At 39.1% G+C, this 26,709-nt stretch overlaps 1 protein-coding gene across 8 annotated transcripts in view; it reads right to left on the bottom strand.

Annotated features, from left to right (window-relative positions):
- Positions 1-1,643: 1,643 nt before the first annotated feature.
- Positions 1,644-26,709, bottom strand: part of LOC117409066 (septin-11) — a 34,649-nt gene continuing 9,583 nt past the window's right edge. For 2 of the 8 annotated variants that reach the window (XM_058990814.1, XM_058990793.1), the window contains exons 2-11: positions 24,121-24,241; positions 20,781-20,976; positions 19,681-19,867; positions 16,846-17,007; positions 15,323-15,419; positions 13,484-13,652; positions 12,968-13,100; positions 11,355-11,536; positions 7,582-7,701; positions 1,644-6,748 (exon numbers count right to left, since the gene is read on the bottom strand). In XM_058990814.1, the coding sequence (XP_058846797.1) occupies positions 7,647-7,701; positions 11,355-11,536; positions 12,968-13,100; positions 13,484-13,652; positions 15,323-15,419; positions 16,846-17,007; positions 19,681-19,867; positions 20,781-20,976; positions 24,121-24,241 (1,302 nt within the window). In that variant the 3' untranslated portion in view covers positions 1,644-6,748; positions 7,582-7,646. Of the gene's footprint in view, positions 6,749-7,453; positions 7,702-8,392; positions 8,918-11,354; positions 11,537-12,967; positions 13,101-13,483; positions 13,653-15,322; positions 15,420-16,845; positions 17,008-19,680; positions 19,868-20,780; positions 20,977-24,120; positions 24,242-26,709 lie in introns of those variants that run through there. The other 6 variants (XM_058990811.1, XM_058990804.1, XM_058990823.1 and 3 more) reach the window with 6 other exon arrangements.

Consider the following 26,709-nt stretch of genomic DNA (forward strand, 5'->3'; position numbering starts at 1 on the left):
CCTTCAAATGTCAGAGATCAGTTGCACATGAAATGGAAAGGACAGTTTGCGACCTCCAGCTGAAATCAAACACTAACAGTTTCTGTTGCAGTTTGTAGATAAAAGCAGTTCTGTAGATGTGAACTATCTGCACTGTGTGACTCCTGCACCACCTGAAAAATACATGCAGTAACGTCCTGAACAATGTAGTTCGAAACACAAGAGTGGGGGAAATGTGAGGTTCATCAGCTGTGGCCTGTGGGTGCACTGGTCCCTCTTTTTCCTTCCCTGTAAGTGCTGATCCCCTTCCCCAAATATGTAAGTATTAGCTGCATATCCACCGACAGACTGAATGCATTTTTAATAGCAGAAAGCTTGGCCAGTTTGCCTGGTGAGTAGACAAAAAAAAAGCATTTTTTTAAAAAATTTTATAGCCCAGTGCCATTAAGAGTCAAATTATAAATAAACTTTCTAAGAACCTTCTTTAGCCCAGACCTGAAAGGATGTCATAATAATAAAGTAAGCATGCAATTGTTGGCTGTTTTCTAGGCTCAGTGTGCAAAGAATCAATGTACACCATGGCTCTGCAGGATCTCTCTCATATTTTACTATATATTCTACAAGGGACAGGGGTTGTACGCCTTTAAGATGTTACATAAACTGCTGGGAGGGGCGGTAATCCTCAAGGACACCTCTGGCCACACTCCTGTTACAGTAAATACGTGGATTAAGTTGTTTACTGTACAGTATCACCGGGGGATTGGCTGCCCTGCCCAAGACAGCCTGGCCTGCTGAGAGTCGTTGAAAACTGTGAGACTTTTCAAAGTTGAACCATTTGTCTGCAGGGATTGTATTTACTTGATGTGTATATTAAACGTGCAAGAGAAATCTTTTAAGAAACAAAGTAGACAAACGTTTCGGCCAGCGCCATCATCAGTGCATAGGACACTTTTATACATTACATTAGTTTTACTGTATCTCGTGAAATTAGATGTTGTGTTCTTGAAAGTATGGATTAAAAAAATACATATTGCAGCAGAACAAGAAACTGAAGCAGCAACCTGGAAACAATCCTTGGCTATGTACTGAACTAATGTTTTAGTAAACAGCTAAAGATATGCTGAGCTGCTGTTAACATGCAGGAACCTTGAGTAAAAAAATATTTCCTAGCTGGTCAAGGATCTGGTGAAAGTTGATAGCCTTCCTCCAATAACAGGATGGTTTTGTAACCCATACCCAGTTACCCTTCATTTCTGTGGTAACTCTTTACTGTGGTGTAGGGCTCCCCCTGCCGGCAGAAGCAGCGACTCAGCTGTTTTCAAGCTGGATGTAGGATGTCATACAATATTAACATGGATTAGGGTGTATGTCATACAAAATTAACAGGGACTGTTAATATTGTAATCATAAATACATTCAAGAAAAATAGGGAGAACAATTCATGAAGTATGTACAGAGATGTTCATTACAATAAAAAAGTGATTCGTTTAAAAACATATCATTTGAATTACTTTTAAAGTGAAAAAAAAAATGTATAATTTCATAAATAATGTTTTAAACAGCTCTGTCCAAACCTCCCCATCTCATGAAATCTCATAAAATTAATATTTAAAATGAATATCAAAATCAAAATTGAAATAAGATCCATAAAAAGTGGGAAATAGTTCAGGGTTGCAATTGAGATATATTTAACAGTAAAACTTGAGATTGGCGTCTAAAATCTAGAATTCAAATTGAAATTAAGGTTAAAATTAAAGTAGGGGTAGGGGTTGAGGTTAAAATAATAAATGGAATCTCGAATTCAGATTGTCGTTAAGGTTAGGGTTGGGTAGGACTAAGGTTAGGGTAAAGAGCTGTTAAATATTGAAGTATATTTGGAGTTAAAATTAGGGTTAGGATTGACGTTGAGGTCTAGAATCTAGAATTTAAATTGAGATTGAAGTTGGGGTTAGGGTCAGGGATAGGGAGCTATACATTTCAGTGTATTACAATAACTGCATCTGCAAACAAGACCTGCTAAGAGCAGGACCATTATACTTCTGTGTGCTTCAGGTGTGAAGCTGTAGCAAAGCAAAACGCTGTAACGTGTCAGTAATAAAAAAAAAAAAAAAACAGTGATTACATTGAAAACATTTTTATAAACGTCAAGTATACCAAACGATTCTTTAAAAAAATGGAGTCTTTCATAAAAGGGAAAATAGATATTAAAAATGACTAAATTCCTCTCAGCCAATCGCAACAACTAATTGACCGAAACCCTTTGATTTTGCCAGTGTCTTTTTGTGTGGAAAAGCAACAAACTGACATAAAACATTTTTCAAAAGACGTGTGACAGGTGAATCGGGAAAACCAAACTCATCAGTTGTTTTCAAGGACACCAAATGGCACTAATCTTTGACCAGCTTACAGGAAGTCCAAGATCAGATCTGTGGGGTCCTTTAATTAATATGAAGAATTTACCAGCCACCCGTCTGTAAAATGCTCTGTGCCCCTATAGCTAATGCAAAAGTGCACAGGAAATTGAGCTCCAGAGCTCATGAATGTTATATAATAATGTGTGAACATTTCACAAAGCCTCAGGCGAATCCATTCACAACGTGGAAGTGTGCAATGCACAAGTTGTGTTGGCCTTCTCTCAAACCAACATGGCACTGACCCCGCCCTTCCTCCCTCTTACAGAAAAATAGGCTTCCCTGAACAGAATGGAGCCACCAACACAAACTGGCTCCAGAATCAAAAGTTTGGATCTAGTAGTTAAGACCTTTTATTTCACACATTTATTTTAATTTGAATGCCCATGACAAGAGTTTAATTCTCTCGCACCAAAAGGACCCCCCCCCCCCCCCCAAAGCCACTAGAAATATACTGTTGGCATCATATTGTTATTTGCAAGCTACTTGACTGGGCCATCATACATTTAGGCTAAGTTGATGGAGGTTATGTAACAGCTGGTATCATGTTGTATAGCAAAATTGATAAGAAAAAAAAAAAAAAATCCTGTCCATCATGGGGCCAGTATCAGGAGGTATTGTACAAAACAGTTCAAGCTTTGTTCAGACTGTGACAGATCATTACATGTTGGAGGCACAGCTTCAGTTGCTTCCTTTGAGCTTCTTCAGCGCATGTTGAACGATCCAGACCCAGTTTTCAAAGCAACTCTGAAGCTCATACTTGATCTTTACAAGTCCGGCATGAGATCTGCTCTCCTCAGTCACATCTGATGATTCTTTTGGTTGTTATCCAGATCCTCTCAAACATACTGCAGTTACCAGATATTTTAACTTGGTATGGGAAAACCAGTTGAGATCCTGATTAGATCCATTTCCATCCTGGACTAAAATCTGTGCCAGTGAGGTTCAACCCTATGAATATGAAGTCTAAAGCCCCATGTTGACCACAACCATAACACTTTGAACCACCCCCTTTTTTTTTTTTTACAAGGCAGAAGTCTGAACTCCAAACATAAAATGAACTGAATATAAAAGAAGTGCAATATTGGACTTTAATATGCCAGGAAATAATCCAAATGTATCAGGAAAATTAGACCAAAAAATAAGGTCTCCAAATTGCTGGTCACCAGTCACTATATATTAAAATATGGTACATGAATGTTTTGGGTATGTAATGGGAAACAGATTAAGGCTTCTCATAAAGGAAGCAGAGGAAGTCTACTCCCCAATGTCATGGCATTTTTTTTTCCTCTTGTTCTTTTGGTTTGGACAGGATACCTGACCAAGTATTATGAGAGCAGCTTGCAGAACAAAACACCCATTAAAGTGCTTGTAGCTAACAGAATCATTCCATAAATCTTACTGTCAGGCCCTTCCCTAATCAGTTGTGTGCACGTCTCAAATAAACAGGCTTTATCAAATATGCATTTTCTTTTAAGAGCATCTGGCACTACACAACGTTAAAGCATGTTACTGGCTGCAAAGCATGACATTCAATAAGGGAACCAGGTCATTGGTTAACAATGGGAAAGATGGTGTTGAAGGGGTGGGGACAATTTCACGCTCCAGGTGAGGCGACCAAGGAAGTGCAAGACAACCTAAAGCAAGGCTTGCAAACAGCTTTCTTTAACACAGTCTAGTACCAGATATCATGTATGAAAATATCCCATGTACTAAAACTGCATATTGAGTAGCTATGTAGTGAATGCCAGGTAAGAAAGACTTGAGCAGATACAGGTTTGTGTTGAAAGTGCACAATGTGGATCACTTATGGAACATGGTTCTTCGGGTTATATTGATTTAAAGAATTCATGACATGAAACAGTGCGAGTCAAGATGACCAGGACACGCTACGATGCGCATCAGGATAATGTGATGGTGCTGATGGGTTACTGTGGTGTATTAACATAACATGATTATTGGTGGATTTTTTTTTTTTTGTGAATGGCGAATGATATAAAGGAGCAGGTGTTCATACACACGAGAATTGTCATTAGAGAAGCACTTTGTGGGCTGCGAGTAGCTCTGCTGTGCTTTCGGTCTGGTCGTGTTCTACTATCCACTGCCTCTGAATTCCAGTTCATATCATGGAAGGAAGCACCACAATTCATTAGTAAAACATTCAATCACTTCACACTTTGTAGTTGTGCAATGTATGTTTTTTTTTTCTTTTTATAAAAAGATATCCCACCCCCACCCAGTAGTTATGAAACATCTGCTGTTAATTTGATCATCTAACCCTAAACAGTAAAGCTGTGCCACACAATATTGTCAAACTATTACAATAAAAGCATTTAAAAATGAATTAAAGTACTTAATACAAGGATTAAAAGTTGTAATACAATATATGGCTATTTCATAACAGATACATTTACCTGGAAAATAACCCCAAAACTTTTGACCCCTCAATCCCCACTCAAACATACATGGTGCAATCATGATCGTCCGATAGACATTTGCACTTTAATAAAGCTAAAACATAAGACAATCTGAAAACTGCTTTTAAACTTCCAAAGAGGATGCCAACGTTTCTATATAAATGCTGTCATTGTGATAGAGGCAAAGAAACACAAGCAATAGAGAATGCAGGAGCATGTCTTCTAAGAGCGAGTACACGTGCTCTCCAGCGCAGAACGTGCAAGCAGCTGGCAATGAGAAGACTAGAGAAAGAAGCGGCTAAAAGGAAACAAACGAGAACACAATAAAAAGGTTACTGGAAAGGAAAAAGAAATTAGGTCAAAAGGAATGGCGAATCTTGCCAAAAACAAGACAAAAACACCACTAAACATCAACAAACCTGATCCTAAAATTATGCAAATGACAGCCGAGCACAGCTGGAATGGTACCTTGTATAGAATGTATTTGTCAGTGCTGGCACCATTAGAATACATAGTTGAAGTTTACAGTATACCGTGTCAAAACTAAAACGTTATATGTCATTACACACATAAGAAAGCTCCAAAGCGACAAACCATTGTTGCCTTTTAGTATAGCATTTTTAATTCTATTACTATCTCAACATGACTCAGCCAGCCTGTTACAAAATGGTTACTTGTGTTTCAATTAAAATCTACCATATAAAAGCAGCTATTGATGTTCATGAACACATCAATCCTGTGATTCAGACCATTTCAGACATGCCCCATTACTTTAAAACAGAGAAACATTATGTAGGTAATGGTGCACATTGGTTCATTACATTTAGATACTAAATGTTTCACGCAAAACACGCGGTATTTATTTAACACATTAAAACAGATGAAATGCACTTTAATTAGAGAAATTATTTCATAAACACATGTATGGTAAATGGAGCAAAAGTAATACAAGCAGCAAGAACAGGGCAGTTTACATGATGCCATTTATTAAACAGATAAGTTATTTAAAAATATTTAAATTACAGCTTACTGATCATCCAAATCATGAATGTGAGCCATCATGCAGCTCTGCAAAAAAACTGGAGACACTTCTTTGTGGTAAAAGTTTGATCATTTATGATTTAACCAAAGTTTGCATTGCCTTTGTATTTCCTAACTTGAACTCCTGAATGGCTATTTTTTGAAGCAGGTGTTGATTTTCTAAGACAACATGTAAAAGCACCACAGTGAGAAAAGAAAGGAGCGAGGAAATGTATAGAGGCGGTCCTGAAGAGCAACGCACAGCCCTGCAGCAGGGGCTTGAAGTGGGGGGCCAAGCACAGCTGCTGACTTCTACATTACTGTCTGCAAGCTCATCTTTCCTTCATTTTCCTTCCCTACCTGATAGTCATCTCAGGCTACTGGCAGTCTAGTGTGGGCGTTACCCCTCCAGAGCTGTGGAGGGAGCTGGACTGGCCCCGCTGTGAATCTCAATGAACCTGCTTTGTACTATAGCAGGTGCGCAGGAACCTTGTCCTCTTATTTTAAGTCTCAAACGTGGACTTGAACAGTACTAGAAAGCTGAATGTCTACTTGCCAAGAGGCAGCATGCTAGTGTGTGAAACATCCACACTGCATTTTAAAAACACACAAGAAATAAAACACCAACGACTAACCCCACCTTCCAATTGTGAGTAGTAGTATATTTAATAGCTTTTTTATGCAAACCATGCAAAGGTTGACAAAAGTCTAAATGGTATAATGTCTTTGAAATGAGTCTGGCAATAAGAACCTAATCATTTAAAAATCATCTGAAATCATGGCGACGGCCCGTTTTGTGGTTGCATGCATTTTATATGGGAGTGAGAGTGGTTACAACGGCCATACTTACATGCATAGAGGAAAGAATAAATCCATAAAGACATTGATGGAGTTAGTTATTCCGTGCAGAGCCAAGGATTACTGTGAAGAAACAAAGCAGAAGAGATAGAAAGAAACAGAATGGCTACCACAAGGCTGAAACTTAACATGGCTCAAGGGATTTTATTCCTCCAATAAGAGATCAATTTCAGTTCTGTATCTGCTGAGACGTGTATTACTGTTTTCCCATAAGCGATGGCCTGGGTTACTGAAACAGTAAGCAATATTATTATCTTGAGCCTTTATCCTTTTTTTTTATTTTGTGTGCCCAGTTATTTGTACCCGGACTTTCTCCCTCATTTGGAATGTCCAATACATTTTCCCCCCTCAATTCCCCACATAGCTCAGAAGACCTGAAGGTTCAGAGCCAGCTTCCTCTTTTACACCCAGGAGCTCGAAAGCTATCTGAAAACTTTTTGCTTTGCTCAACAGTATTTCAGAAAATCAATATTTCATCTAGCTCTCATGGAGTCACTTGCATTGCAGGTTCTTCCAATTCAGCCTTGGTGAATTTCCATGAATTCATTTCAACTGCTTGTCAGCAATTAAATACAGATAATATAAAAGTTAGTTACTTAGAGGAAACAATTAATTGTAGATTTAATTCTTAGTAATGCTTTTTTTTTCTTTAACCTGGAGGCCCAAACATTGGAATTTGAAGGTTTCTTTTAAAAGGCGGTCTTTCTGCATTTCCCTACTCTTGTTGTCCAAACCATTCAAAAGATCGTTTTGTTTTTTTCCCTGGAGCCATGCTTGTCGAAAAGAGTCAAACAAAAATCTGCTAGTAAAAGAAGCAGAGGAGCTGTAAAGGTGCTTAATGGGACAGTGTGTATGTGTGTGTGTGTCTCAGATGAAGAGTAAGAAAGAGAGGCTACCTAGCCTGGAAGGGAAAGAAAGCAGAGAGAACATCAGCAGCAGAATAAAAACAACATCCCACAACTCAGAGGGTCAGCAGCGGCCTCCACGTCTTGGGATGTTTCAGAAACGGTAAGAATCTGTCCGGGAAAGGAACGCAATACAAAGTTAAGCACAAATGGATTCCACTGTGTTGTTCTTGCTGTTTAATATTTAATTTACTTTTAAAAGTAGGGATGGACATTTATTTACCAATACTGCAATAGAATATACGATCACAGACAGTTAAACATTTACTTTATTATGTATCTCCCCCCCCCCCACCCCACACAGTATTAAAAGACAACATGAAATAAGCTTGTAGCACTCAAAGTGTTTGGTCCCTGAATCTAAAATACTAAACTTCATAATAATGAACCACTTCAGTAACACTTGTTGTTTCTAAAACATAATCTTGATTGGAAAATACTGTTAAAAATGTGTACCCAATATTGAGGCCTTTGAATGGTTTTGAACTTAATGTAAAACTATTAAATACATACTGCTGATGTAGCAATTAAAGTTCCACAATGCAAAAAAAAAAATAGTAATAATAAACTAAACAAACATTCACAAGATGTTGCAACGTAAAGATTACTTCAAAGGCTGAAGACATTCCCTACTTTATAGTCTTTCATATTCCCCTTTCATAAAGTCTATTGTTGCTGTACAGGCCAGACGGCAATACACTGGGTAGCTGTGCACTTCAAGCAATCTTCATGTATCATGTTTATACAACACAAAACAAGCCCAAGAATAACAGTGGACAAACATACAGCACACATTATGATGCCCCCCCCCCCATGATCCAGCACTGAATGATATGTCCTTTTCTAACACACATCACATAATAAGGTAATGCAAGTCAAAGCAGTAAGTATGCCTAAACAAGAGAGATCAGACCGATTCAATTATTACAATACAGATAATATGATCTGGATAAAAATGTAATACAAATACTTATGCAATCCATATGTATATAGTACAGGGAAATAATGCTCAATAAAATTGTCCCAACAAGCAAGGTGTTTGCTCTTTGAGCTAATATATATATATATATATATATATATATATATATATATATATATATATATATATATATATATATATATATATATATATATATATATATATATAGACACACACACACACACACACACACCACGCTTGCTCATGTGATATTTTCCTATTATGAGCTCTTCTGAATTTTCCTATTTAAAACAGCAATGGATTGGCTGCATTACTGCAGAGTGGATGAAAGGAGCTGGTGAGTATGGGAAGCTTCCTTGGCTTGAGGGATGTTATGTGAAGCTTGAACTGCAAATAAAAGGAAAAAAACAAACAAACAAACAAACAAACAAAACATGGTTAGAAATCATACATGAGCTGCCCCCGCCCAAAACTAAAAACCACGTGAATCACGTTTCAGCACGAATGCAGTGATCTTTAAAAATGACAGTTTTAAAGTAATTTAAAAAAGTGGTTTAATGGAATGGAAACCAATTTCAAATGATGGACATGATAAAAGTACCACCGCCATGATCATGCTGTGCTGTTCAGTTCTTCATGTATTTAAGGAAACCTAGTTCACTTCACTAAAAAAAAAAGTTACAGAATAAAAATAAGTGAATTAATATTAAATGCTGAGTAAAGTAGTCTGATTGCTTTATTTGAAAGCTTTGATACACTTGCTTACTAGGAAAGTGGATTTCACAGCAGCAGTTTAGCTCTACCTTATCCAAAGTCATTTCCTTCAACATTAAATGATGAACAATAAAACCACTAATATATTAATGCAACAGGCAAATCAATGTCAGAGTAAAATATAGTCAATTAATGTAATGGATACTGGACCAAAATAAAACTACCAATGCTGGACTTGGAAAAGGTAATATCTTTTTCTATAGCTATGCCAATGTTTCCCCACGTTGCATATTCTTAAATTACCTTCTCAAAGCCCTTTCTACAAAGATAGGAATAGCCAGTATCCAGAGTCAATAACATCGAACAGTGATGAGCAACCTGAAACTTGTTCTTGATCCACAAATTTAACAACACATTCATGACGTGTCAACAGAAAGGTCTAAACCAATGTAGAGAGATTAAACAGTATTGATATCTAAAGATCCAATACCCCAAAGAGCAGAGCAGAGACAATCATTTTATAATTCCATGTAGGGAAACGAGGAAACACTTCTAGTAGTATCTAATAAACAGTTGGCTTTATTAGCAGTGTTTAAACGACTGTAATAATTGTAGGAAAACGTATATTTTATTTATTTATTTATTTATATATATATATATATATTTATATATATATATATATATATATATTATATATATATATATATATATATATATATATATATATATATATATATATATATATATATATATATATATATATATATATATATTCTGTAGACCCCTGACACCCTGGTTAGTGAGGTCAGCCAGGGGCTGATACTTTGGGATTTAGCTCCAAAAATATTTGAGTGTGTAAACCAAAAAGAAAAAAAAAAAAAAAAAAAAATAGGTGACTGCCATACCACCATTCCCCACTAGGAGGTGTAGTAACATCCCTAGGATCACACAGTCGAGCAAAGCCTAAGCAAATCTCCACCCTTGGCTTCGAATGCATCTTGTAATTGTATGCGACTTCGAGCTATTTCTTAAATGTGAATTTTAGGAGAGAGATACAGTAAAGTAACAATTTGGTTCACGTCGTGAAAACTAAAATATGTACATTTGCAAGTAAAGTAAGCGAGAAATAGTTAGTCAGTAGCCGGATGAACCTGATTAGTGACATATAAACTCTGAAGTTTATTTTGTCTTGAATTGCTGTCCTCCTTTGTTTATTGGCATAGAGACAATTGCAGATGCAGCACAGCTGGATCACCGACAAGAACTAGAGGAGAGCTGCAAAAAAAACCCTATGCAACAGCAAATTCATGATAGGCTGAAAATACCAACCTTCCATTTACTTTAAGAAAGGTTTTTAAACCATACATTTTTGGCTGCAGTTCTGTAAATAATGCGCCTGTCATATCCTGTCATGAGTGACAATCTGTTATACATTAAAACAGGGCTTTACTCTTTATATATAAGAAAAAAAAAAAAAAAGTTTGGTCTGAATGTTTTTCATTTGGCAATCTTGGTTTAGATAATAATACTAATAATAGTATAGAGGTTGAAACCGATTATATATTTTTCCTTTAGCTTAGGAATCTTAATGTGCCAAACTGTTTACTAGGCCATTTAAGAGCAAATATAAACAGCTCTTGTCACCTCATGACCTCTAGTGATGATACTTATACCTCCTTGCTCAGGGCTCCAATGTGATCAAAGTAATAACCTCCAAATGAACTTTTCCAAAACAGAGTGCCCCCGACCCAAACTAGCCTGAGACCCGCCCCCCCCTCCCCAGCTGTTTACAGCTGTGAAATCAGTCTCCCACGCAATTATTATTCAACTCCAGCTGTGCAGCTAAAACAAAGAGCAGCCTTGTGGAGCCAAACAATCAGTGGGAAGTGCGTGCTGATTTACAGCCTGTCAGGCAAGTCTCCGATAAGGGAGGGGAAAGGGTTAAACACAAGGGTTATGGGAATGCCAGCATCGTCTGCTGTCCCAAGTGGAGTTAACATTTCACTTGTATCTTATTACATGGCAGGCATTGAGGTGCCTGTTAAACACGCCAGGTATGCGAATGGCATGGAATCCTCCAGTGAGAAGATGCTTGCCGCACAGCACTTACTTTTTCTTGTCTTTGTCCTTCTTTGTGGATTGGGAGCCGGCCTGCTGGGCCTGGAGAAGCTGCACTGCTGCTTTCTTCTTGCTGAAGGCACCGACCTCGTCCTCAATCTCCTTCTTCTTGTCTTCCAGCTTCTTCTTCTCGTCCTGGTGCGTCTTCTTTAGTCTGTCAAACTTCTCATGAAGCTAGCAAGCACAACACAATAAAAAAGAAGACACAGAGGGTGTTCACCATTAAGAGTCAGGTTATTACAGTGCCTCATCCTAGCTCAGCTATTTAACACGAGTACAATTCCAAAAAAAAAAAACAACACACACCACACATGTTCGAACACAAGTGCCTTTTTCAATGCCACAAAATTCAGTGGCTGAAATGCTTGATGGCTAGACTTTATATTTTGTTATAGTTTTACTAAGATATTCCAATGCATGCAGGAGGTAATGCAGCCCTTCACATGCCAATCCTGTCTTCGGTCACTTTGTGTGAAGTACATTTTTGATGCCATTTCCAAAGACTGGCATCCCAATGTCTCCGTAGAACACAAGTTCTACAGCAGACCCGTCTCATGTTAAAGCACAGTGTGCTTTTGTTCCATTACAACAATAAAGACTACAGGAAAATTCCAGAATATTTTCACAAGCAACAGATGTGTGCAACTGGTGCACATGGTTGTGAAGCTCAGAGCTACAAGAAACTTCTGAACCACTTCAGCAGCTGCACCTCAGTTCTAAATAAGTGCACAACCCTACTCCACCTGCATCTCGCATGCCTGCAAGTTATGTTTCCAGACTGCACAGCCTGCTGTTTGAAGTGTGCAGTTGTTTTCCCTACACCTTTCTTTAGATGTGCAGTGTTGAAAGACTAATGAGCCACATGGAGTGAAAGGCTTGTGACTTCACGGAAAAAGCACATACAGTATCAAAAGTGATGCCTTAGCCCCACTATGCTGACTACCATCACTTTCTCAATATTTAAGTTATCACAGAGCACTAGGGCTTTAAACTCACAGCACTCCAGGCTCCCAACGTTACTGTCTGCCAGTGCCAAGCTGGCAGACAGGTCCTTTTTCCTCAGCCCTCCACAAAACTATCCCATTGTTCAACCAGGAACAGGAACAAGCACCCTTCACAGAGCTTGTGTTACAATGCTGCATTAGCATTGGCAAGGACTTTTGACTAACAGCATAAATTGAGCACAGCAATTGAACTGAACCACAATTCAATTATTCTGCATCAAACTGTGTAAACAAGTAAATGCTGATGCACTGAAGTATAAAGCAACAGCAATTTGTTCAGTAGTTCTTCAAATAAATAATATCCAAGAGCCAAAGTAAACATTTTTTTTTGTAAAAACATAAAAGGTGCATAGAACTTGTATAAAAGACAGCTATACATACATTATATATATATATATATATATATATATATATATATATATATATATATATATATATATACACACACACACACACACACACACACACACACACACCATTTCAAAAAGGCTAGAAAAAAAATTCTCGCTACACAAAACATCCTGGTAGTGGATTTGTCAATATTAGGTAAGTAGGCCCAGGGCACCCATTGGGTTAAACTACCTCCCTTGTTACACCCTACCTCTTTTTCAGCTTCTTTGAGTTCAGTCTCCTTCTCCTTGACCCTCATCACAAACATCTGCCTCATCTCCTCCTCCTTCTTCTGCAGCTCCCCCAGGAACTCATTCCTCTTCGCTTCATACGTCTCCTGAAGGCTGTGGAGGGAAGGCAGGACAAGCGCCATTAATACAATCGCTGCCAGACATCTCACCCCGCACAAACAGAAACGGCCCACGCAAGGGAGAGGGAAGCCTTTTATTTCAACATGTGTAAATAATAAATCAGCAGTATTGTGTACACAGAACGCACTGCAGTGGGGTTTAATTTAGATGAATCAACCCATTTAATTGATATGTGATGGTACCTCTGAGAAATCTGACCTGATTTCACAAACTGTGGACAGAGATGCAGTACATCTGAGCAGGTATACACTGAATCCACAACTGCAAGCCTGCCCTGAAGAACACACTGTACTGTGATTCTGGCATTCTCCCATCGAGAACAGAATGCTCCCACACTGCTCGGTACAGCGAGTTACCTGAAGGGCTTGCAGTCGGGGTCTGTGTCCTTGAAGCCCATCTCCTCCAGCTTGCAGCGGCGGTAGAGCTCGTAGTGCCGGGAGTGCGTCTGCTCCCGCAGGTCCTCCATGTTCACCCTGATCAGCATCTCCCTGAGCTTCACAAAGTCACAGTGATTCTCATTCTCCACTGCAGGGGCACAGACAGGAACACCAGTATGTTAACCAGGAGGCTGCCACTTTCACAGGGAGGTACAATCCAATCAATTGCAGTACAGCTTGTACTTAATATATCATGTTTTAGAGAAGTAAACATACAGTTGGTCTGGGGGGGGGGGGGGGGGGGGTCTGACTTTCTGGCGCATGCGTGGTTCTGCAGGAGGAGGGCAGCAGCCCTGTGAGTTCCGCCTGCCGCATGACACAGAGAAGCTGGGAGAAGGTGTGTGGTCTCTCCCTCTCTCTGAGTGGTTGTGAGGCGGGCCTTAGGGGGTCACTAGTCCTAGAAGAACTACACGCTGTTATTCATGCAGATGGCCATGACCGGGGATACCCAGTGATACTGGTTGAGGACGCCAGCATAACGCCAGTGGTTGGAGCGAGAGAACAAAACAGGCAAGCACGGCTGAGGAAGACAGCCAGCCTTGACTAAAGAAAAGAATAATAATTAAAATAAACTTATGTACCCGATGGGAACGTGTATCGTTAGAGGGGAACTCTGGCCACCCCAGTGTATAGAACATAGCCAAGCGTAGGACGGAGACCCGAGCTGACCGGCTTAGCAGCCATGGGGGCACTGCGTAAGCAACACCTTTATAGTTTTATTACTGTGTTTTATTTTTCCTTTTGCCTTTCGTTACTCATTATTTTGGGCACCTGTGAGTGCGCCATCACCAACCTGCCTGCTACCATCGTTGGTATCAGGGTAGGCGGGCACAAGCACCATCTGGTGGAGAAATAAAATAAAAACAACCGCAAATAAAAAGAATAATAAAACTGGACACCAGTGCAGTGTTTTTAACTAAACCTTCGGTCTCCCGTGTGTGTCAGTGAACTGCCCACCACCCTTCCAAACAGAATTATGAAGTTCCTATAAAACCAAGGACAGCCACTTGGGGGGACTCTGCAACCTCTCATGGGGATGGATTTTATATATATATAAAAAAAGCATGATAGCCTCATATGAGGATGCTATATAAAGTAATGGAAAACCCCCCCCCCGCTATTTTCTAAAAATAGGTCATGCATGAAAAGAGTTAAACACAAGAATGTTATATGAAGATAGATTAATGCTACAGTAGGTTTGGTTGCCAACTTTGCTTTAATACGATCAGTAAAATTGTTTGTCAACTATTTGCTTTTACTTTTGTGGGGAATCATTTTTTTTCATGACAGATGAAGAAAACAGCAGCTGACTTGTATAGCTGAATCCAAACGAGGTCACATTTATGAAATGGAAATCAACCAGCTGCTCAGCCTTTCACGTGTCCTCAAAGTGGCATCAGATGAGTGCACTGACAGGTCTTGCGTACTGTACCGTGTGCATTTATACAGCCCTTTATACTGAACAACAATTTCTGTTCAACTGTGATACGCTATTGACATCTACCTGGATTATATCATTAAATCAACCATAAATACTACTTCATGGGAAAATACGCAGCAGTGACCTTCTCTTAAACCCTTCAATAAATAAGAACTACACATCCTGCAGAAATGAATGATTGAAGCAGCTTTTTACACTGTGGCAAAAAAACAGACTCATACAGGAGGAACGGCAGTAGACGACAGTAAATTAAACGGTTTTCCTTTATGAGAACGGTACCATATGGAAGTAAGAATTGCTGCGAAGCAGACACATACCCTGCACAACACCCCAGGGGTACTGTCTTGCCTTGGCCATTTTATTTCCTATCTTCACCTCTTCAGTGCTCCCCACAACAGCAAATGGAAGATGGACCTAGAGCGAGGGAGGGAGGGTGAATCAGTACTTCCTGTTCCAGTCAGCTATGTCAAGTTTACACTATAAAAACAACAGCTGTGCAGTATGTTTTACAGTACACTGCACAATTTTTTTGGTTAATTGTAGGTTCTATATTTGCACAAAGCTTCAGTGTAAAGTGAATACAGCAGTCTTAAGTGATCAGATTTCAGGCCTAGCTGAATGCTTGTATAGTTTACTGTGGCTAATTATTTGCATTATCTGTGAAAAATCAGTTACTGGTGCCAAAAATACATTTAGTACGACCAGTGAAGCCTGGAAGAAATTAACTACCCCTCCAAAAACATGCAAAATACAACTTCACCAACACCATGCTTGGCAGCTTTTTAGCAGAAAGTGAAAACAAGATTCTTTGCATATTGCGGATTCGATTTTTGGTTTAGTCCTTTTTTTTGCTTTACAATTTTATAAAATTCTAACCAGGAAGAATCTGCTAAGATTGAAGCAACGGTGTCCTGTCAAGACAGCAGACATACAGTATGTACAGGCAAAAACAATAAACAAGAAACAGAAAATCCCATAATAAACACAACCAGAACCATGCTTATTTTACACATGTGCTCTTCAAAGAGTAAAGCTGTCGACAGGAAGGAACCCGGTAAAGACTGCCACAACGAGGAGACTAGAATTGAAATATTTATTGTCCACATATTCCCTCAGAACAGAAGCATAACTTGATGCAAGCGTATAGTTTGAGTAAGTCTGTTCTAAAGACACAAATAGAAAGAGAAGGGTTTATTGACACCCCTATACGTCTCAAGAAGCAAAACATCTTTTGGCTTCCCAAACTCAACTCTGGCCCTCGCGATCTAATCCTGTCCAGCTTTTTACTCCAAGCAGGTTCTAATGCAGTTAATTGAAGCTGTTAAGAGGCAATTAACTAATTTAGGACCTGGTTGGAAAAAAGACCAGGACTGGAATAGATTGAGGGCCAGAGTTGAGTACCACTGATCAACACTATTATCAATGGGGACACAAAAACACAATGAATATGCTTGCTATCCCAGCATTTCTACAACACAAAAGTAAAACAATTACCCAGGAGTACAGCAGAACACCATGATCAAGAGTATGTCCAGTACATGTAAAAACATATAAAGAATGACCTTTACCACAATTCATGAAAATAGAAAATCTGTTCTCCAAATAGAAACCTTTTGAGACCTATGTATGGGGCCTCCACTATATTCTCATCATCGGTGATATGCACCTCCCACAATGGGGCACAATTATTTCCTGAGAATGATTGCTATTTTCAGCATACTGGATGAGAATGGCTTACATGCAAGGTGGATCCAAATACACCATAAAACCGCTTGAATGCAGTAGCATTCAGTATTAACTTGATTTACTCAAAGAAAAAACCATCAATGAAAAACCTTACACTCATAGTTGCATTGATTTCTGCTACAGTCTCCTCATCAGTTGGGAACTGGTAGATCTGTACTCCGTTGCTGACCAGTTCACTCATGATTTTACTCTTAAACTTATGAAGCTCATTCTTGGCAATGGTATCCGCTTTGGCAATGATCGGGATTATATTCACCTGTAAAAAATACAAGAAAATAATAAAATTATCCTTTCAATTTACCCCTTAAGCTATTTCTTTGGCAGATCCTCAAGGAGCAATCCCACTGCGAAATTCAGTAACCAATTTCAAAGGTCAAACTGAGTAACGGACCTTAATCTAATTTGGATTTAAGATAATGAGCAGAAAAGACACTCTGTGTTCCTACTTTAATATACTGCATTAGCAGAAATAATCTATTACAATGGCAAGAAGAGCATGAAGAATTGTTTAAAAACCAATAGCACATACTACTGTATAGCCTTACTTACCTTTAGGCAAGCAGCTGTCAATCACTATACATGGCCTGTTACAACACGGCATTTGTCCAACAAACCACTGCATTTATTTTGTTTCATCAAAATATCACACTATATGTTTGCTATGTATATAACAAAGTAAATGATCTGCAATATTGATACAATGTGTTGTGGAAAACCAATAAAAAGGGGACAAGACAAATATCAGTATGATTCATGTTATTCTAGTATATACTAGTGCAGCACTCAAATGAATAGGCAATAGACGCAAGTTGGATTTTGTAACATCGTTATCCCTTTTAAAAAGGGATTTTAAAAGTTTAATAGGACAGTGGTCTCCAGTGTCTGAGGCGCGGTCAGGTGGCACTGCGCCCTGGTTTCTGTGGCTGACACATGAAAAACCTGTTGAGCAGATCTGGCAGGAAGCAAAAGGGGGTCGGAGACCTAACCCACTGAGGCCTGTAGGAGTCGACGCTGCACAAGCCAGGCTGTGAGTGGGGCTGTGCCAGATATAAGAGCAGGCCACATGTGCAGCAGACTGCAGGAAGTGATCTGTGCCAACAGAGGGCTGACACACATTGGATTGTTTAACATTTTCAGAGAGGGATGATTAACAAGTATGTCACCGTGGCCGTACAAAACAAAATTAGAGCCATCAGTATCACGAAAGAGCAGATCACCGTGACTTACAGCGGACACATGTTTACTTACATACACACAAATTCCATTACTCTCAATTTCTTACAAAGAATGCTGCAATCAAGTTTTATCACCATTGGTGAAGCCAATACAAGTAAAATGTAATGGCAACATATATAAAGACAGGCACTGAGGCTCCTCCTTAGGAGCCCCAGACTCTAATACTCTCAATAATGTGTGCAAAGGACTGTACTAATCTTATTGAAGTGTAATTTTGATTATCCAACACACTCTGGAGTAGAACATTTACTTTCATGGTTCATTATTATCAAGTTGTAGATGTTGCCTGTATACGTTTGATGGCTACTGTACACATAAGATATTTGGTATTTATCAATTAAAACATGAGCCAGAGAGAGTGAAACCTGTGAAGAGCTGCCACAAAAGCACTGGGAAAAATATGGGTTACAGGCTGATACCCTTGCAGGTAACATTATACTTCCAGCTTCTAATTCTAAACATTTCTAAAGACAGTGAACAACTGAAGCAAACCCAGTGAAAAAAACCAAGTCAAGCTTTTATAAATGAATATACAGCTGACAGTTATGGATTCAGATTCCTTCCTGTAGGCATAAGCATGAGAGAGTACCATTCAAAAGTAGCATTCAGCATGTGAGCAGAGAAATTACAGCAGTCAAGTAGAAAATATACCAATACACTGTGTACAGACAGCACACAGTGGGTTTATTGTGAGGAAATTACTTAATTACCTTGACTGAACAGTAAGTGCTGGAGTATTGTGTAAATAAAGTTTGTTATTCCTGTTGCTGGACCTCAGCAATGTGAATGTGCATATCTTTTTCTATGCAGATGCTCTGCAGTTTGCCCCATGAATATCAACACAAGGGGAAGTGCTTTTCTATTCACTACCATGCCCATACCACTTCTGCCTAACGGTGTTCCCAGCAATACAGTACTTTATGATTCGTAGCGGTTTATGGCAGGCATGCTCAAAGGCATTTAGACAGTAGGGGCCATATTCACTATACAAAATGTAAGGTTACAGAACTATTAAGAAAATAACTAGGGTGCACAAAGATGGACGCTGCCACTGTATTCCCAGCTGCCAGAAGATAGTCCATTTAAACTGATCTCCAAAGTTACTTATTTGAAGCTTTGTAACATCAGTGTCTTGTTTTCTTTTTAGCACTTGAGTTAAATGCTGTATGAATATGGCCTTTGTTACTTAACAAGATCAACACTGCAAAAATAGGAAAAATAACTCCACTTCAAATTGGCAGACTGCTGCACAATGGGGGAAAAAAAAAAAAAAACCTCAACACAGCAGCACAGCTAACTAGTGAGGATGCCCCAATAGTTTTTGTACGACTTACTTCCACAAACTCTAAAGACACGAAAACTATTTAAAATATTTATTGTAGGGTTTTCTTTTTTGCAAATATAAAAAGTGAAACTAAAAAATTTTGCACCCTGATGAGAATCTCTCCCTCTCGCATTCCCTCTTGAAATGAGTCCTATCTGTACAGTACCCAGTGAAATGAGAACCTTGCAGAGTGAGACTCGGCAGTTCTGGGCACAGCCTGGAATCAGAACAAAACGCTTTGTCCACCTGGGTTCCGTCACTCACTATTGTGATACATTCATATTTATTGCATATGATTAGCACACCTGCTAATCATATACAATAAATATGTCCCCCTTAAACAAATAGTTCAAATATACCATCCACTACCTTGCTGTCTAGCTTCTTCATTGTAACAAGGTCGAGAGACTTTAGCGAGTGTCCAGTGGGGGCAATGAAGTACAGACAGGCGTGAATCCGGGAGTCATGGTAATTAAATAAGGATCTCTTGATTTTCAGCTCCTCCTGCAGGTAGGCTTCAAACTGGGCATCAATGTATTCAACTATCGGTTTATAGCTAGAAAAGAAACAGAAATATCATTGTACAGTTAGTTATTTTGCTTCGTTGCAGAACAGTATTTAATACTCTTTTAATACACACTACTCCAGTTTGAAAAATTGCTGTTATTTGCTGCGTTACCCCAGACAGTGTTCCAGCATCCTGTTTTTAAACCCTAGTAGGACCAGGGAGTATTTAAAACAGCCACAACCCAGACGCAGACTGGGAAAAACAATAAATGTCCTTAAATAAAAACCAATCAAGTCTGCCAAGGATACAAATATCTACCTCCAATTCTCTGGCCAAAACCCAAATGAGGTTGAGGATAAGAAATAAGGAGAGATTTGATTTTACTACATAGCATTTAACTACAGGATTAGATTTGTTAATTTTATTTTCATCTTGCTTATGTTTTCATAACCCATTTGGGCAAAAAGCTGTGTAACCAAAGTGAGTGGCAGTCCAGGCATCACATGGCTGGGGTGCTGTATGAGGGAACAGGACCAGGGCCAGGCATTTTCCAACCACCTGCTAAGTTCATAGGCACTGTGAACTCTGCAGGCATGGAAATTACATTTCCAGGTCCTCACTGCCAGCCAGCAGACCTGCATTTGATTTGTATTCCTTGTGGCAGAACACAGATTTAGAAAAGGAGCACTAGTTACAAAGCATATCAGGAACAGGAGCAGCATGTCCTGTAATGCCCCGATAATAGACCCTCAGAGCAGTCAGTCATGGACTAACTGAGAAAATCCCTTGATCAAGCATTTCAAGACAGTCACAACCCAATAGCAAAGAACAATCTTCCAAGAGTCGTCCATTCATTACTAAACACAGGTCACAAAATGGATGTTCTTAAATCTTATCAGACATGGCGATACAAAATCCACACCCCATCTAAATGACTATATAAAAACATCTATATTTTTACCTATCTTCTTTGTTAATCTGGTCTCCAAATCCCACCGTGTCGACGGTTGTCAATTTTAGACGTACGTTGCTTTCCTGGAGTTCGTAACTCTGTGCTTTTAGCCGGACCCCAGGCTCGTTGTGGGAAGCGGGATCACCTTCAAACTTGGTGTTGAACAGCGTGTCCATCAAGGTGGATTTGCCAATACCGGTCTCCCCTGGTCATGCAGTAAGGAAGGTATACAAGGTTAATACCAAGAAAAGCTTGAGATCCTTTGGACAAACAGGAAAGAAGACACTACTTGAGTGCAGAAGGCAACATACAGACCATCAGCTTGGTCGGTATTATAAATGTTAAACAGTGCTTTTCTATGGTAACACAAACATGAAATATTTAAAAATCACACAAATCCATATTCTACTATATTAGTGTGCGTATGTGAGCAGCAAATGGCAGCCAGTTAGGAGACAAATATAAAAAGAAGGTGATTTAACAATAGAACCATGATATATTAGTGATGCATGTGTATTATTATCTGCTTGTAGAGAACAGAGCTGCTTTCATGAAGAAACAAACAAATTCTTCCCTTCAGAATGGCAGATTCCCGATGCTAATTAATAGGTTCCAGATGAATTTTAAGATGCTGCACACTGTGCCAGCAAAAGCCATGTGATTTGCTCCAGGAACAATCCTCCCCATTAATCACGGTCTTATGACTAGCAGTTAAAACTAAAGGCCATGCAAACTGTAGCCCCATTTGTCAGGTAATGAGCAGAGTAATAGAATACCAGAAAAAAGAATGTACTATAAAAACTTAGCTTCACTACCTGTCTAATTTACAGCTCACAGACTGATTCTAAACAAAATTAGCATAGGATTGATTACCATATGAAGTAATCTAGGAATATGGCTCATCATAGCCATATCCAGTGCAGATATAATCATTATGTAACAGAAACATTGTGTTCAAATCAAGACAGTGGCTCAGGTCTTGAAGTGGAATTACAGGAAATGTGGTAGCAATTACCCATAAAACAACAGTTACTTGGTCTGGGCTTTATCGGCTACAAGACTGTACTTATCCACTATCCTGAAACACTGCAGGCTCCGCAGCACCACTACACTGCAGGCTAAAAAAACAAACAATAAACAAAAAAAAAAAAAAACACACATAGGAGAGCCGATATGCGAGAATTTAAAAGTGATGCAACATCTAACTAGGGGGCTAGGTATGGCACAGCAGACCTGGGATCAAATCCAGTTCAGGTCACAAGTGAAATGAGTCGGATGATCTCAACTTAGCCACTACACTATTGAGCACAGTTCTGCTTCAGTGGGACCCACAACCCAATAGGATGTTCAGGACACTATTCAGTTGATAAGAGATTCAACTGGGTGGCTCTCTTGGTGCATGCTAGCACTGTGCCAGATAGTATACAGTGCCATTGTTCTTTCTAGCGGGTAAATTATTACTAAACGTGTGGTCTTGTGTAACTCGGTTTTGACAAGTGATTTACTTTGCAGAGCCACATGATTCAACTACTACCACCAGCTCCAGCTCCATCACCATGTAACACATAGGCGTCATCTGATTTCAGATATTAAAAGAGATACAGATCTGCTGTGCGGATGAGAAAAAAAAAAAAACGCACGGGAGACGGCGATTGCGCATGCATGCTCCCACGTTTACCCAGAGTACAACTATTAGATACCTACTCCTACTCCCCACCCTTCAATTACATGCTATATGTCTGCCTAGATAAAGATACTTCACAGGAGAAAGGGGCTGAGCTAAGGGGCTGTCAGCGTTTCATTTTGTATGAGAACATTGGTTTCTAGTTATCTCCTCGTCTGCCTGGGGCAGGATTCACTTTGATTCAGGGTTATTTAGGAAATGTACAGGTTACTAAGCTGCCTCAGACATTACTTGGCAGTCTCTGTCAAGTCCACTTCACTGCACTAGACAGACATTATTCTCTTCAGTGGCCTGTTCTTACTGCTTCCGTTTGTACAATTTACTAGCAAGACCACAATTAAAAGGCAATTTTACCACCAATCACTTCTAAACTTTGTACCCGACATCTTAAGAGCTGGAATTTGTGATCTCTGGACCCAGCTGGCTGCTATGGCATTCAAAGCTGTATCTTGGAAAATTCTTGTGGACTAAAGGCAACAATTTGTGGGGAAAAAAGCTTATTTGGAAGGTTAATTTTTCCTCTGCATGGAAACTGGATAGTTTAACTGTGTTGAAGTTCTTATGTCTGAATAGTTTTTGAACTTAGAAATGAATTAGATGATGATGCAGGGTTTCCAGTTCCTCTTGATAAACATCTGAATAAAAATAATAAAATGATGAATGTTGCCCACAAAAAATCAACACATTGATATATTTCAGTATCTGCTGTTGCATTACCAGACAGGGCCTGATCCGTGGCGGGTACAAATCTTTTTGTTCTATAAAATTTAATTTTTAAAACACAGAAAGTGTTTGTTCCATCTCTACGAGACAACAGTATTCTCCTCGTGTTTGACATGAGCAGATCTTAAACACAGGGTTGTGGAATAGTACCATGGCACCCTTTTAACAGAAGGCTTGGTCCTGCCCTGTACTACACTTGCTCTGGATTAAAATCACCCTTTTTCTATAAAACACTTCCCCCCCCATGCAGACAGTGACGTCACCAGCCGCCAATCCCTTAGAATATCTTTACAACCCACTAATAAGCCTGCATTTAAAAACCACAGAGAATAAACCTCAAATAAACCTGCCCACTCACACAGCCCTGATGACACACTGCTGTTATGCAACACTGTGAAATCCTGCTATTTATAAAGAGTGAAGATTCTCCAGGATGTACGGGGATATTTATTAGGATAGAAGCCCCCGACACCACCCCCCAAACACACACACACACACACACACACACACACACAGTAAAAGGGTGTTCGGTTTGGCATAGACTGTCAGATATTTAAATAAATGCATCCAAAAATAATTCAATGTATTACATCATCGAGCGATTCCTGTTAATGCCCTGGGGAAATCAATTGGATTTTGTCCAAAATAGGCAATGGAGCTTTGACAAGAATGCTGATAATTACTAATAATAATAAAAGTACATTTTCTCACCCCACCTCCGCCCCCACTGCAACACCAGTATGAGTCACCCCTTAGCTGTCACAAAGGACAGTTGATGCACAAAAGCAAAGAACCGTTGAGGCTTTACTTTAATACTGTTAACTGCATTTCATGCAGTACATCACACTTGTCAGAACAGTAACTACAGGTTGTAAAGAGATAAAAGGGTGAAATCCGTTGATTCTTGACATTTAGAAAGTTCACAGCTGCGGCAGTACTTACCCACACAAAGGATGTTGAAACAGAAACCCTGCGTTGTGGATTTGTTGACCAGTTGATCTGGAAGACTGTCGAAGCCAACATGACCAGATAAAGTCAAGTTCCGCAGATCTTCACTCTGAGACTAAAAAAATACAGGAGATGTACAATCAGACACTTAAATCATCATAAAATTACAAGTGGAAGATAAACCACCCCCAATCTACCTTCCTGGAGCCCCTCTCTCAAAGTGAATGTTCCATTTATAATAATATGAATTCCTTGGTGTGTTTACAAATGTAGCCTTCTGTGCACTCTCTACGCATCTCTGACCTAGTACTAAATAGAACAAGCAGTTCGTCGCTGCTGCGTTCCCAGAGATGGGCTCCACACAGCAGGGGGTCACTCCTCTCAAAGACAGGGTTATAATAACTCCCTGGGAAAGAGGAAATCTGACTGCAATTCCTCTCACTGCATCTCAATGCTCTTCAAAGAGCCTATGGTCAAAGTTAGTTCATTTTCAAGAATGTGTTGGAATAGATTCTCCTCATTTGTATTTGAAGTTTTCAAACTTGTAATAAAAAAAAAGGAAAGAAACTTGTGCACTGAAGCTCCATACATTATATAGGAGAGAGCCCTGCCACAGAGGGGAAAGGGCTGTAGTGTACAAGCACACATGTAATACAGACATGACTGGATGAGTCCATGCCACAGGATTCACAACAGACAATAGCTTCCCATTCCCGGATTGAAATTTCAAGTGATAGGCGAATGCGTCCTTACAATAAAGTAAAGCCCTCACGTAGTGCTGCATCTGCTGCTCAAGGGTTTGGATACTACACAGTCATGTGTATGTTACAGTACGTCTCATTTGATACATTTGTAAAACAGGCAGAGGTTTTTCCTAGTTTTACAAACTAGGCAGCCGATTCTGGTAATTTTGCAAAATAGGGTCATGTTCTTTTTTATATATATATATATATATATATATATATATATATATATATATATAATATATATATATAGAGAGAGAGAGAGAGAGAGAGAGAGAGAGAGAGAGAGAGAGAGAGAGAGAGAGAGAGAGAGAGAGAGAGAGAGAGAGAGAGAGAGAGAGAGAGAGAGAGAGAGAGAGAGAGAGAGAGAGAGAGAGAGAGAGAGAGAGAGAGAGAGAGAGAGAGAGAGAGAGAGAGAGAGAGAGAGAGAGAGAGAGAGAGAGAGAGAGAGAGAGAGAGAGAGAGAGAGAGAGAGAGAGAGAGAGAGAGAGAGCTATAATTATAAGGGACAATGTCCCAACAACCCTACTGGGGTTAGTACTCACTCATGCACCATTATCTATGGAAAGATGAGCATTACTGGCAAAAACTGACCCACATAATTTCAGGATAAAATCACTCCCTCTTGCTGGCAGTACTGAGGCGCTAACATTGCTGAAACAAAATTAATAAAAAAATAAATAAAATAGTTTGAGATAGCATTATGCCTGACAGCTGCCCATCACTGCTTCGTGTAATCCGCAATTCCGCAGACAATCTGCCATGAAGCCCGAATTGCACTGGTATGCTTTACTTGGATCTGTTTCAAACAGCACTCCAGTTGAAGCCCAAGCACCACGGTCTCATGGAACACAGAGCACTGACATACTTGAATTCCGTTCATGTAGCGTCAACTAATCCTTAAAGAAAGAAACATTTTCAAAGTAATTCCCAAGCAACTTATATTTCACATAAGGAATTTGTATACCTCGCAAATACAGAGAATGTAAAAGTAAAGCTACAGATATTGAACATTCAAATCATAAATGTCTAATGAAACATGTTTAACAAAAAAAAAAAAGAGCACAATTTAAAAAAAAAAAAAAAAACATATGAACATTCAAAGTTGATTTTAATACAGTACCAGTTTAAAATAAAGTCAGATTCAATTTATGGTAAGATAGTAAGTTTGTAAAATGTCCCCCCTTCCATCCCCCACATCTGTACGGAATTAGAGTGATCAGGATCTTCTTAAGACACACACACCCCTTCTTAAACCCACAGTACCATACAATAGAATTCTTTGACAGACTCCAAAAAAATAAATTCAGAGTTTCACTTGGTAATTTTGGATGCCGGGTTTCATTTTGGTCCTCTGAAATCAATATATATATATAACTGAATCAATAAATTATGTAAGATAAATACCTTGAATCAATAAATGATGCAAGCTTGTAGTAAAACAACTGTACAACAATTCTTGGGTATCAATTGGTTTTAAAATGTAAACACTAAGCTACTTCACAGAACAATCGAAAAAGTTTTTATTATAATTTATAAATAATAAAAAGAAGAATCATCACCACATTCTCTCTCAGGGACACCGCAGAAGAGCATTCCTGAGCGGTCAAGTAAACTGCACTGCAGCGTGAAAGAAGACTGAACCACAGTGGACCATTGCTGCAATAAAGCTGGCAATACAGGGAAACCACCAGCAAGGAAAAACACAAAGGCTGCTGTAGGAGGAGTGCTCTTACTACTAGGGTGCATATAATTCAATCTTACAGATTTCTACTACAGCAAATTAATCATTCAAAAAATGTTAGAAAAACCACAGAATAAAAAAACAAGTCATTTTTTG

The sequence above is a fragment of the Acipenser ruthenus genome, chromosome 2 (genome assembly GCF_902713425.1).
Source record: "Acipenser ruthenus chromosome 2, fAciRut3.2 maternal haplotype, whole genome shotgun sequence".
NCBI lineage: Eukaryota > Metazoa > Chordata > Actinopteri > Acipenseriformes > Acipenseridae > Acipenser > Acipenser ruthenus.